The sequence below is a fragment of the Psittacula echo genome, assembly GCF_963264785.1.
Source record: "Psittacula echo genome assembly, chromosome: 11".
Classification (NCBI taxonomy): Eukaryota; Metazoa; Chordata; class Aves; order Psittaciformes; family Psittacidae; genus Psittacula; species Psittacula echo.
The window spans coordinates 3,291,741-3,304,689 of NC_137746.1; the positions used below are offsets into that span (position 1 = coordinate 3,291,741).

The 12,949-nt window shown below is 52.7% G+C and overlaps 1 protein-coding gene across 1 annotated transcript; it reads right to left on the reverse strand.

The window, feature by feature from the left end:
• Window positions 1–5,054: 5,054 nt before the first annotated feature.
• PITX1 (paired like homeodomain 1) lies at window positions 5,055–11,297 on the reverse strand (the record flags this gene model as incomplete). Its single annotated transcript, XM_080627169.1, has 3 exons — window positions 5,055–5,887; window positions 8,260–8,465; window positions 11,135–11,297. 3 exons carry the CDS (start codon window positions 11,295–11,297, stop codon window positions 5,348–5,350), a joined length of 909 nt encoding a protein of 302 aa, XP_080483295.1. The 3' UTR covers window positions 5,055–5,347.
• Between the last annotated feature and the right edge of the window lie 1,652 nt (window positions 11,298–12,949).

Here is a 12,949-nt window from a genome sequence, read left to right on the forward strand (position 1 = left end):
TGTGAACTTAGTTGTATCTTCAGACATCTAAATCCCTCTAAAAGTCTCACTCTTAGTGTTTAAATCCCAGGTGCCTAACTGACTTCTAGGAAAATCTCACACGGGGGCTGATTCACTGCACCATTTTGTTCAATCTGGTCCTCACTCACATAGGGCTTTCGAAAATCCCCCTGCTAATCTCCTGTACCCAGGCATGTATCACTTTGAAGCCTGTAAAATAAATTGCTTTGCGCTCCTGGGGGACAGCAGCTACTTTGTCCCTGCTCAGAGTAAATCAGAACGCTCTTTCTTGCATATTAACATGTAGATTTGTTGGGAAGCTCTGAAGCTGCTGCCTGAGACTGGAAGGAGCAAGCTGGACCGAGAGCTGGTTGTCCTGTAGGGAGGCATTGCTCACTGCCATGGGCTGTAGGGCTGCATCAGGGAGGAGCTGGTTCTGGGCTCCTCATTTACATCAGTGGGGTTTGCCCGTGGGCACAAGCTCCACTGATCTCCTGGGAAGATTTGCGAGCAAATTTCCTCATCTCTGGCAGAGACTGAACTTTGTTACCTGGGTTTTTGTGCGAGAAGTTACTTGGGTGAAGAAGGAGGGGGAAAAAAATGAGATGCACGTGTTGTGTTTTTCTTGTTTCCTATGGGAATTTTTGCTCGTTGGGAACTTTTTGGTAAATATGAATGTTGTGCATGTGCTTTCTTCATTAGAGCAGCCGGAGCCGGGGGTAAACAAAGGATTTTTTCCCTGTTTCAAGAAAAAACCCTGCTCAAAAGGAAAGGCTGGCTCCCATTGAAACGGCGTTTTGATAGGAAATCTGCCTGCAGCCTTCCAGCTTAATCAGCTTGGAGCAGAGCGTAGCCTGTAGCTTGTTAATCAGAGCAGCTTGCCCGAGCGGCTCGCACAATGGTGAGCTGCAGAGGAGGCTCGCTGCATAGCTGTGGATTTTAGTTTGCAGCTCTGTTAATTAAAACATATTTCGCTTTGAAGGAGGTTTTTTACGGTTTTCGAGGAGGGTGAGCAGAAAACTGTTCCCTGGATAGATTAAAGGAGGGATGTGAAGCAGTTTTGGTTTGAGGAGTAATAACTTCGCTTTGTTTCATGGGCAAACTCTAAGCATAAACAATGCGGAGTTTCTTAGTTTTGCTTGTTCTCAGTTCTTGTATACAGGCTGGTTTATGAGCCCAAATATCTTGGCTGGTTTGATAATATCAAGCTAAGCTTTAGCATACCAGCTGCCAGGCTGGAACAGAAAAGGTATCACGAATTCTTGTTTAATTGATATATGAGTAATTCTTTACTCATAGAAGGGGTATACTAAAATAATAAGGCCTGAAACAGTGCCATTGAAGTTAATGACAAACCCTTCATAGGTTTCATATAAAGCCTGTATTTTTATTATCCCAGTTCCAGTGACTTTTGTTGCAAGTTTGCAACTAAATGTTAGGGCATTTCTAAGTGCTATTTTTATTATACAAACCCCCATTAAAATCAATACTGAAGCATCCCATTAATTTAAATGGGACCTTGCATAGTTTGCTGAGTTCCAGCCCACAGATAAAGAAAAGTATGCAATTTGAAGTTAAACTGACCACAGCTTTTTATTAGAAGACATTTAATCTCAAACGAACAACACAGTCTGAGGCACGAAGTCTTTGTGAATTTTATCTGGGCTGGTGCAATAGGAGCCTCCACCGTGTAGCAATTCCTGAGTTGGTCATTTGGGACCTTTCAGGACCTTACAGCATTCTCAAACAAACCCAAACAAACTTCTCCTCAGGCAGCTTTGCCTTGGAAAACTAATAGGTAAGCCAGGATGCCCAGAATAAATGGAAACGTTGATTTGGGTATTTCTCTGCTTGCCTTGACAAAGTCTGTGGGCAAGAGTTTGGGGGTCTCTGCAGCACCCACTGACAGGCAGAGTCTCACCAGGCTGGAGCTACATTAGGCTGAAACAGCACAGCTTCCAGAAATCCCTGTTTGAGCTTCATGCACTGGAAACCACTTGAAGGAATGTGCAGGGTGAGGGATGGGAATCCATCACCTCTGTGTGTGGAAACACCCATCAGCCAGGCGCTGGCAAGGGGAGTTCAAAACCAAGGTATGAAGAGTGATGGGAAGGGCAACGTTATACGTGGCATCCCCCTTTGGGGACACTGGGAGCTAAAAGACCACTAAATAACTGCCCCCCTCGGCTGCCCCCAGCGTGATCACACACCAGCGAACATCCAAAGGCATAACCCCAAAGAAGCCTGGGCAAGGCAGTTCTAAGTCGTGCTTCAAACACAACAAACCCTCAAATAATTCAAGCTCTAATCATTGCGGGGGAGACCTAAATGCTGCTGGAAGCAGGGCATCTGTAAAAGCGCGCAGGGAAGGTGCAGGAGCTGCTTTCTGCTCAGTATCTCCTTGGAATTTTCCTTTCCCTCCGTCATAAATGTGTCAAGATGCCCAAATTTCACCCAGCAGCAGCGGTTCAGCTTTCCCTGGTACATTCCTGGGGACACCGGTGACTGCCACGGGCACAGAAATCCATGCGGGATGTGTCCCTGCTCTCCAGTTTTTTTACCCGAGCCTGAATTTCAGGGGGTTCGTGACTCCGACAACAACCAAAACAAGCTGCAGGGATTGACTAAACTTGAGCACTGCAGTGATTTAGAACAGGAGAAAATGAACACCGAAAATGCAGGCTAAAATAAGATTGCAGATTCCTTCCCGGATGGAAAACGGAAGGAAAACCGGTCCTTTTCCCGGTGTGGCACAGGGTCCCATGGCTATGATAAGAGATAAAGTAGCCGCGGAGCCTCAGCTCCTCCCTACTGAAACCTCCCCCCGGGGCTCCAGCGGCGCAGAGACCTGAGAACTGTCTGGGGGGACCGGACATCCGCGGGCGCGTAAACACCGCGCTGGGGCGGCGGGGAAGCGGCCCCGGCAATGGCTTGTCCCCTGAGGAGAAAAGCGGCTGCCGGCGGATCCGGCCTCCCGTCGGGGATTCATGGATTCGTTTATTGGAAAAGTGGTATTTTCGATCAAATATTGATGGTCATGATGGCAGGAATGGAGTAGGAAAGAAATCAGGGCGGGTCGTGCTTGCAAAAGCTTAGGGGGGAAATAAATCCATCGAATAACCTTTGAAATTCAGGAGCTCGCAGAATTTGGAGGAGAGAAATTAAAAAGCACCTTGGCCAAACGGGCCAAACGGTTCGGGAGGGACGGAGCGGTCCCGGGGCTGCCTCGGGGTGCAAGAATGAAATTCAGGGTGCGAGGATACACCCTCGGGGGAGAGAAAACCCAGCCCGCGGCCCGCAGCGTTGTTCCGGGCGGTAACCGGCGCTGCCGCATCCGCCGCCGCCGCCGGGAGCGGTCTGGTACCAAATTAACGCGGGGTTAACTCCAGAGCTGGGGCTGCCCTTGGGACTGGGTCCCCTCTTCCCAAGACGCGTGGGGGAGCAGGACAACGGCGCAATTCCCGGGGGGAAACGGTGTGATCCGCCCAAAATATCCCCATGGGGCAGTTGGGATGGGGGAAGCTGCTGTTCTTGTTTAATCGATCTCTTAAACACAGCCGGAAAAGAACATTAAAGGCATTTCTAGATTTCGTTTTGATTTTGTATTTTTCTTTTTTTTTTTTCTTTTTTTCTTTTTCTTTTTATTCCCATGCTCTTACTTTTGGAAGAAAAAAAAAAAAAAAAAAGGAATTAAAATCACAAAACATAACTTATAAAACAATATTTATACCGCATCCTTATCCACAACAGCATAAGTGAAACATCCAGCGTAACGTTTACCACAGGTGTGAAATACACTGGGAAAGAAGTACCGGTTGCATCTGATGTTTCTTTGTCATCTACAGGTAATAAGTATCGACAAAAAGAAAATAAGCAACAAATATGCCTGCAATAAAACTTCATATGCGCTTTGTATGAGTAGTAATAAAGATCATATTTATAATTTCTTTTTTTTTAAGTTTTCTGTTTTTGCCAACAAGCACTTCTTAAAAGTATCTACATTTACATAAAAACACCTTAAGATAACAGCACCTTAAGATCGGGGGGGGGGGGGAATCTTTTTGTTCCTTGTTTTTCCTCACCGTTAGAAAAGCAAGGAACGCTTTCAGCTTTGCTAAACAACCTTTCCGGACGCCGAAGCTCGCTGTTTCTTTAGCAGAGATGCAGTATCTGGATTCACTTCATAACAGACCATTTTTAGTCTCTTTTTTTCCCCGCCTAGACTCTCTAAAAGGGGTTTCAGGGTTTTAGGGGTTTCTTTTAAGAGGAAAAAGAACCCCTGCGTTTCACTAAAGATGAATGATAATTTCATTATCAGGATAAGACTTTGGATGGGGAAGATGCTGAACAGTTTTCGCCTCGCTGGAGGGTTTCTGTGCTCTCTCAGAACCGGGGACACTGCAGTCTTTTGGAAAGGATGAAGAGGTAGGAACCTTGAGCTGCTTAGGATCAGGAATGACTGGATTATAGCTTCCAACTAAAGAAAAAACATCAAGAATCATGCATTTTAAAAACAGTTTATTCAACGGCCAAGGACAATGATCCGGCACAATGCAACGGTACATATAAATATAACCTTATATAAGTGGTTGACCCTTGTCATTATTACTTTTAATAGTTTCATACCTAATATTTTAACTATTTTCCCGCAGAATCCGTTCTGCGAATTAGAGGGGGGTTTTCTTCCCCCTTCCCTATTTGTTTTTGTATTTGCCGAGTGTGATTCTGGTTCTCAGTGGTAAACATTGACCAAACTCTGCCCGGGCGAAAAGCGGCCAAGAACCGTCCCACCAGCTCTTTACCACCGAGGCGTCTCCCTCCCTCCCTTCCTCCCTCCTTCCCTTTTCCCTCCCTTATTCCCTCCCTCATTCCCTCCCTCCCTCGCCGCCCTCCCCGAGGGGAAGCGGCCGCCTTACCAACTCCTGTGCAAGTTCAAGTAAACACATACAACCCGCATAATCCAGAGAAAAAAAAAATTGCAACTCATCCATGTACCAGATTTCGGTGTCTCTTGCAAAAGTTTTCTGGTCCGTTTATGGTTTTTGATGGTTTATTGTTATTTATGATCTCTTTCTACTTAAGCGCTGCATTGGTTGCATCGTTGGTTTGTATTAATATTGTCTTATCTAGACAGTCGAAGTCCGCGGAGCTTTTTGGGGTTTATTTTTGGTGGCGTTTTGGTTTGTTTTGTCTGGTTTTTTCCTCTCTCACTTGCTCGGGTTTTTCTTTTAGCATCATCGGGTTTTAATATTTATATATTTCTTTTTTCTTTTCCGTTTAAACGTCGCTTTGCTTCTGCTTTGCTTTGTCGGCGATGTTTTGTCGGAGGTGGTTTGTGTCAAGTCCGTCAACTGTTGTACTGACAGGCGTTTAGACTAGAGCCGGGGCTTTGCAAACTGCTGTAGCCGAAGCTGGAGTGCTGCTTTGATTTCAGTCTGAGGCTGGCTAAGCTGGAGTTGCAAGTGTCCCGATAGACGCTGTAGGGCGAGCCCGGTGGCCCGTAGGGACAGGCCGGGGAGGACATGGCCGAGTTGAGCGAGGACCCGCTGATGTTGTTGATGTTGTTGAGGCCGGAGTTGGCCATGCCCGGCACGGCCGAGTGGCCCATACCGGAGGGCATGTTCATGGAGGGGATGCTGCTGGGCGCCGAGAACATGGACTGCGAGGAGAGGGGGCTCATGGAGTTGAAGAAGGTGAAGCTCTTGGTGGAGAGCGGCGCCGGGGTGAGGCTTTTGGTGGCCCAGTTGTTGTAGGGGTACCCGGCGTACATGTCATCGTAGGGCTGCATCAGCCCGCTGAACTGCGGCACGTAGCCGTTCTTGCACAGGTCCATCTGCTGGTTCCTCTCCCGCTTTCTCCACTTGGCTCGGCGGTTCTTGAACCAGACCTGCGGGAGGAGAAAGGCACCGACATGGCACGGTCAGAGCGCAGGCAGCCGAGCGCAATACCCCCACCCCGGGACGTGAAGGGAGATGAGGTCCCACTCCCTGCATCCCCCCAACCCCGCAGGACGAAAGTCCAGCTCCGCGTGGTGCTGCGCGCACAGCGGTCCCTGCGCGCATCCTTCTGCGCTCCGCGGGATGCGCGCAGCCGCCGGTCCCGGAGGGTAGCCGGTCCCCACTCTCTCAGTTCTGATCAGGGCCAGCTCGCCCCAGCTCCACCGCGTTTCCGAACGCTAATGCTGTGTAATAAAAGCCCCTTGTTAGAGATCATAAAAAGAGGGATTGGATTAGTATGTTTAGGTTTGGGGGGAGAAAAAATATCAGTCCCTGCATCGCCCTTAGATGCAGCCTCTGCCCTTCCATCTACTGGGATTTACAGCCCTGAGTAGGGAACAGAGAAGCGGGGCCGCTCCTGGTGTTTGATGCAGAAACCTGGTCCAGGCTTTCTCTTATATTTATTCTCTTTATTTTAGCCCTTGGAAAGCGGCAGAGCCTCTCACGATTGAAACCGGTCATTCCCAAAATCCTTTTTTCCAGGTTAAAATCCAGCATTGTCCCGCCTGCCTGCTTGCCCTGGCCTGCGAGCCTCTACAGCTGCATCCCCCCCAGTATTCCCGGCTGTCTCCCACCGAACCGTCGCCCCCGGCCTCCCTGCGGACACCGGAACCGCGCTGTTCCCTGCGCCTGGCCCCGCGGAGACTGTGTGCCCTCCGCCGGGACCGGAGGAGGACAAAAGGGGGCAGCGATTCGGGCCTCCCTTCCCGACGCAGAAATGGAGCAACTGCTATGAAACACCGGCATCGAGGATGGAAATTTCGGGAGGGAGAGGGAATGGATGGAGGAGTCTAGTTTAAAAAATAACAATAATAAAAAGAAGCCCGTATAAATAGGAAACGAAAGCCAACGTGTTCAAACCCTCCAATATACTCCTCGGAAGGTGCTTCCAGACAGGAATTTCCTGAAAATGAGGGTAATAGTTTTAATTATGGCTCCTAAACATTTTAAAGGAAGGCCCTCATAGCAAATTAAGGTTAGATTTGCGATCCGCAATCTCAGAACATCAAACCAAAAGATCTCTATACAGAGAGAGAACGAAATCATGTTAATAACAACCCATATATTAGTTTTGTTCGCTTTCTCAAACATTCCCCCAACATTAATGCTCCGGCTTTGTTTTGTTTTCAACCCAATTAGGACAATGCTTTCAGATGCATTTGTCCCGTTGCAAATGGGTGTTTACTCTTGAAAGGTTTAAAGCACAATCTCTGTAATCCAGTTTGGTCACTCGGCGTTTAATTGCCAAGGGAAAAAAAAAAAAAAAAAAAAAAAAAAAAGGAAAAAAAAAGGAATTTCGGGACCTTTCCCGTTTTCTCCTGTTTTCTCTGTGTTCTCCGCTCCCCAGTAACGCGCTCAGCCAACGGTCCTGGCCTGTGCGGCCACGGCAGGAACCGCTCCGGGAAATGTCCCAGGAGGGAAACGCGAAGAGAGAAACGGTGACAGTTGGGGCACGGCGGATCAATACACCAGAGCCGCTTGGTCCGGTCGTTCATTGCCAGGGTATTTCAGCAGGAAATCTTTTTAGCCTTTGCCGAGGCTATATATGCATATGCACATGTATATATAGACTCCATATATATATAGCTCCATGTATATATATATTCACCATATTTATATAAACATATAGCCACCGAATATATATATGTATAGCCACCATATATATATACTTAGCCACCACGTATATATATGGTGGTATCGGCTTCTGGGCGTGTAAAGTACGTGTCTACAGCTCTATTGACTTGGAGGGGCCCTTGTCCTTCACTTCGCCCATCGCCCCTGCAAACGGAAGATGCGCGGCCGAGAGAGGCTAGCACCGAGATCCCGGGCCCGTTCTCAGCCGTATCCCGCGGCCACGATCGTATCCAGCGGCGGTTTGGTGGGAGATGGTCGCGATTGTTGGGATTATCGGGAATAACGGGAGCAAGGGGAAGGGCCGCTGGAGCTGCTGGGATGGGGTTTAGGCCAACTTGAGCGGCTTCCCCCCACAACCGGGCGCTTTCCTAGCCCCGACCCCCCCCACGTTGCTAGACCCCCGTTTTTCTGCCCGTCGCGTTCGCAGCCCGCTCAGGGCGACATCTCCCCGCAACCAGGAGCTGGATTCCTCCTCTCCGGTCTGGATCCCAGTTTTAGTTACTAAAGCCAAGCGCAAGGCGGCCGGGGGCTGCTCGCAAATCACAGCAGAGCTCCCAAAAGGGACCGTATCTCCGAGACCCCCCCTCCCAAAGGCCTACACCCTGGCAAGACTGAGCGCCCCTCTTACCCGGACTCGGGGCTCGGTAAGGTTGGTCCACACGGCGATCTCCTCCCGCATGCTCATGTCGGGGTAGCGGTTCCTCTGGAAAGTGGCCTCCAGCTCCTGCAGCTGCTGGCTGGTGAAGTGGGTCCGCTGCCGCCGCTGCTTCTTCTTCTTCGCCGGGTCGTCGGCGGCTCCGTCCTCGTTCTTCTGCTCGCCGCTGCGCTCCTTTTCTGCGGTGGGGTGTCGGGAGTTGGGGGTTTTAGTTTATTTGCTTTGTTGCAAATAGAAATACAGGAACACAAAGGCACATGCACCCCCCCCCCCCCCCCGCACCCACAGCGCTGCCCGCCCCGCAAATGGGGGCACCCGCGACGGTCCTACCGGGCCCTGCACTCCTCCAGCGCCTCGCAGCCAAACCCGGGGGTACCGGCGAAGGAGCAGGAAGCTCTGTCCGGACCCGGGTAGGAACGGGCCTGGGCAGCGACAGCAATCGCGGGCAACGGGTTCCCCGCACCACCGGCAGCTCTGCCGACCCGCGGCACCTTTTTACTCCCTCAAACCCAAGGCGCGATCTTTGCTCCATTGTCTTTGTTGTGCTCGGCCGCGACGACAAACTTTGGAAGGGCCGGGGTGTAAAACCCAGCAGCAAAAGTCACCCCCTCTCTCGGCTTCTCCGCTCCCCCAATTATTTATTTATTACCCTTCTTTTTTCTCTTTCGCCGCTTTTAGGATTTTAATGTCTGTTTTAATTCGAGCCTGGACGAACCCCTCTGCAAAAATCGTATCGAAATTAGCAAAGAAATGAAATTCAGGAGAGTTTTAGCGGTCGGGATTTGCGCGGGCTGGAAGCAGGAATCTGGCCCCGGCCCCACCGCAGCGAGGGACAAATCCCCGCTCCCGGTTCGTAACGGCCGTTCTGGCTTTCCCAGCCCTTCGTTCGACCGGATTCAGCCTGCTTAAAGTGCTCCGAACGGGAGTCAAAGGCCTGAACGAAATGTGCTCCCAGCCCGGGCCGCGGCGGGAGACGGGAAAGGTGCAGCCGGGCGCGGGAGGCTGCGAGGCCGGGATCCGCGGCCATCCCTGTCTCCTCTGTCTGGCTTCCGCATAAAGGAAACTCCTCTGGAAGTTTTCCCTGTGGAAGGTGTCCCCCTCCCCTACCTTTAGAGGTTTTTATCCCAGCGGCCTCGGGTCGGGGACATTTCTACAGCCCCGACCTCTGCGAGGTAACCGGGAGTCTAAAAATAATCGCGGGCTGCATCCAAAGCCCGGGAGGACTTGTCCTTGCAAAGTCACCCCTGAACCGCTCCTCGCCTGAGCAGAAGCAGGGGGGGGGTCCAACGGCTCAATGCAAACCCCAAGAGGGGCCGATTGCAGCCCGGACGGCCCCTTTCTGCCTTACGAGGTTTACAGAGCAAACAAGGCCTCTGCAGCACAGAACCCATCGCTCCCGGCCCCCCCGGGGACACCGAGCTCCTCAGACCTTCCGGCCACATCGAGCCTTCCCGATCCCGACCGGGCCCGAGCGCGGGCCCTGCCGAGCCGCACGGCCCCGCGGCGACGGCGAAACAGAAACCAAAATAAGCCCGCAGAGACAAATCCTCCCGCTTTCGGCCGGGGAGAGCCGGAGGAACCGGCCCGAAGGAATCCGGGAGAGACGGGGAAGCGCCGCGACCGCAGTGGGCTCCGTCCCCGCGGCCCCTTTCCCAGCTCCGGGTTTAACCCTGCCAGGATTCCCTTAAGAAGGCGGCCTCCGCTGCGGGCTGTGGGACAATTTCAAATCGCAAAGCACATCGGCTTTAACCGGCTTTTGTAGCTTTTCCCTCGCATTAAAAATATCAAAAGTGAAAGGTATTTTGCAGCTTCTCGGGGAAGAAAAGCAGGCAGGTCCCCAGCCGTCCTCCAGTACTGAGGGGTCACACACAGGGGTAGGGCAAAATGGAGCAAATCTCCCTCTCTAATCTCCAATAATCCCCTCTAATCTCAGAGTCCCTTCCAGACGCCGGTCCCTAACTTTGTTTGCGAATCAGTCTGGGAAGAACTCAAACCCTGTTTATCACCGGGTGCCACTTCGGGACCGACTCTTGCCACAGCTACTCCTCAGGTTCTGGGACCTGCTCAAACTCCGAAGAGCAAGAGCAGCTATTAAAACGCTAAAATGAAATAAGATATAAACTCCCCCTATAAATGGTCTCGGTGGAGAATGGCTTTCACGCTCTCTCTGCAGCTTTTGTTTCATTCTCCTAGCTTTTCCCCTCGTCGTTATAGAAATATCGCTACTTGAACTCAGTACAAACGGGGAAATCACTCAGTCCTTGCAGGACACGGTGGTCAGGGCCGGGGACCTTTCCCATCCCCTCCGCGGCGGCCCGCGCTGCCTGCACTCGGCCCATGCCTCTTCTCCTGCTTTACCAGGACTTTTTTCCTTATTTAAGATACTTTTCCCTTCCCCCCCCGCTTCTTTTCACAGAGGGATCTTTTTCCATCCCTGCACCACCCCAGCTGGAAAATAAACCCGGGCAAAAGCTGACATTACTCCAGAAACATCCACCAAAACCGCACTCCCCGAAGAGTCCCCCCTTTCCCTTCCACCCCATCAATTAATAACTGCAGCTTCAATTAAAAAAGAGCAGCTCGGGAACGGGGTTTGGGATCCGTGCGGGTTTTCCCTGCGGGCTGTCACCGCCGGCCACGGCTGCTCGGAGCTCCGGATCCCGGGATCTCGGGATGGATCCGCCGGGATCACCGGCAGCTCTCCCCTCCCCCATATCCCCCCATCGCCTCTGGTTGTGCGGGGGGTGCGGGCAAAGCCCCGTGGAGGGAAGGGAAGGGAAAGCGCTGGAGGGGGGGGGAAGGGGAGGCGGTGCGGTGGGAGCGGGGGCGCGGGGGGTGGCGGGTTTACCTGGCACCTCCGTGTCGGAGGATTCACTGGCTGAGTTGTCGATCGGGTCTCTGGGTTCCGAGGATCTTTGCAAATGGAAGCTGGAAGCCATGTCATGGGAGGGTTGGGGTCTCAAGCTCTCGGGCAGTCTCTCCAAATTCATTCCACCTTTAAAGGAATCCATGGCAGGGGCGCCGGGCTGCCTGGGGGAGTTTGCAGGTGTTTATTCCACACAGAAAGCAGCGAGAGGTTTGCTTATAGTTATTATGGTTTTCTTTAAAAAATAGATATAAAACCAACAAAAGCAAAAGCAAATCCACTTATTACTAATAGGATTATTTTAAGGGTGTCGGAAGAAGAGCTCTGGGGGGTGCCTCGAAGCCGGCTGTCTCTGCTCGGGATGAGGCACGGCAGTCCGGCCGCATAGGCAGGGAAGTGGTAAAGATCCCTTATAGAGAAACGCGAGTTGCGAGTTGGACAGTTTAAAGCTAAAGAGATTAAAGTGACCTGCCCTAGAACAAATGCCTGTAGTTAAACGGGGCTCCTCCCCCTGAAGGTTAAAACCTCCCCGTCTCGCTAATGCATCACTCCATCTAGCGCTCGCCCAGCCCGGCCGCGCGGGCGGACCTGCCTCCGCGCTCCCCGCCGATGTGCGCGCTCCTTGCGCGGCCGCGGCCAGGTCCGCGGCACCCCCTACCCGGCCCCCGCCGCCCGGTTGCGACTGCTTCGAGTTGCGCCTCCCTCCATCCTGCATCCTCCATCCCCTCCCCCAAGCCCGTAAGGTATTAAAAATATTCCAGAAACGAATGGAGAGGTGGAAAATCACCCCCCTCCGCGCAGGGGGCGGCTCGGACCCACCCCCCCGCCCCCAGCACCCCGCCAGCCCGCCCTCCTCCGCAGCGCGCAGGTTGCGCCCCGCGCAGCGCAGCACCTCTGCGGCTATCCCCGCAGCCAGCCCGGCTGGGCCTCCCGGCCCGCAGAACCTCTGCCTCCAGGCCCTGAAGTGGACGCACACCCTGTGCACCCCTCAGCATCCCTGCGCGGGGCTGCGGGGCCCGTCCCAGCGCGCAGCGATCCCGCCTCAACTTTCAGTCCTGAGGAAAACGGGAAGGGATTTCTGTCGGGATGACGGGCCCGGGGGTTGCGTCTGAGCTGGTTTCACCCTTTTTAAAACTGGCTTTTTTCTGGCTGCAGGATTTAGAAAACGCGGCCGGGGTCACAGCGCGATCGCTCCCATCGCATCAGCTTCCAGCATACGATTAATAACAAATGATTTTCCTCCCGTAGCCGAACACGCCGCGACTCTCCGGAGGGGTGTCTGGGGCTCTGACAGCCTGGGAACCCCCCGCAGGGCCGGAGCCCTCCCAACTCTCCTGCAGCAGCCACCGGTGCTCCCTGTCCCAGCGCAGAGCGGGGTCGGTCCCTGTGCTGCTAGCGCAGGCCGTGAGCGCTCCCGGGTAATAGCACCTCTGTGTCTGGTGAGGTGGGAAAACCCACCCTCAGCCTGGGGGGCAGGTGGAAACCGGGGGTACCTGCACCGGAGAAGGGGGAGAGGAAAGGGGTAGAAGGCCCCTGGTGTAACTCTTCCGGGGAAAGGACCGTCTCTCCTCTTTATTTTTTCGGCTCGCTTTAACTGATCCATCCTGACACTCTATTTTGCTTTCAAATCAAGTAAAGATGTGGGAGAGAACTTTTGAACCGGTTTATGGAAAAGTGGAGGGAAGCGAAGCTCCAGCCCCGCAGGGCTTTTCCTACCGGGGCTGGGTGATGCGGCCGAGAACCCCCTAAGCGGGGACACCGGGAGGGGAGAGCCCAAAGCCTCACCGTTGCACCTCT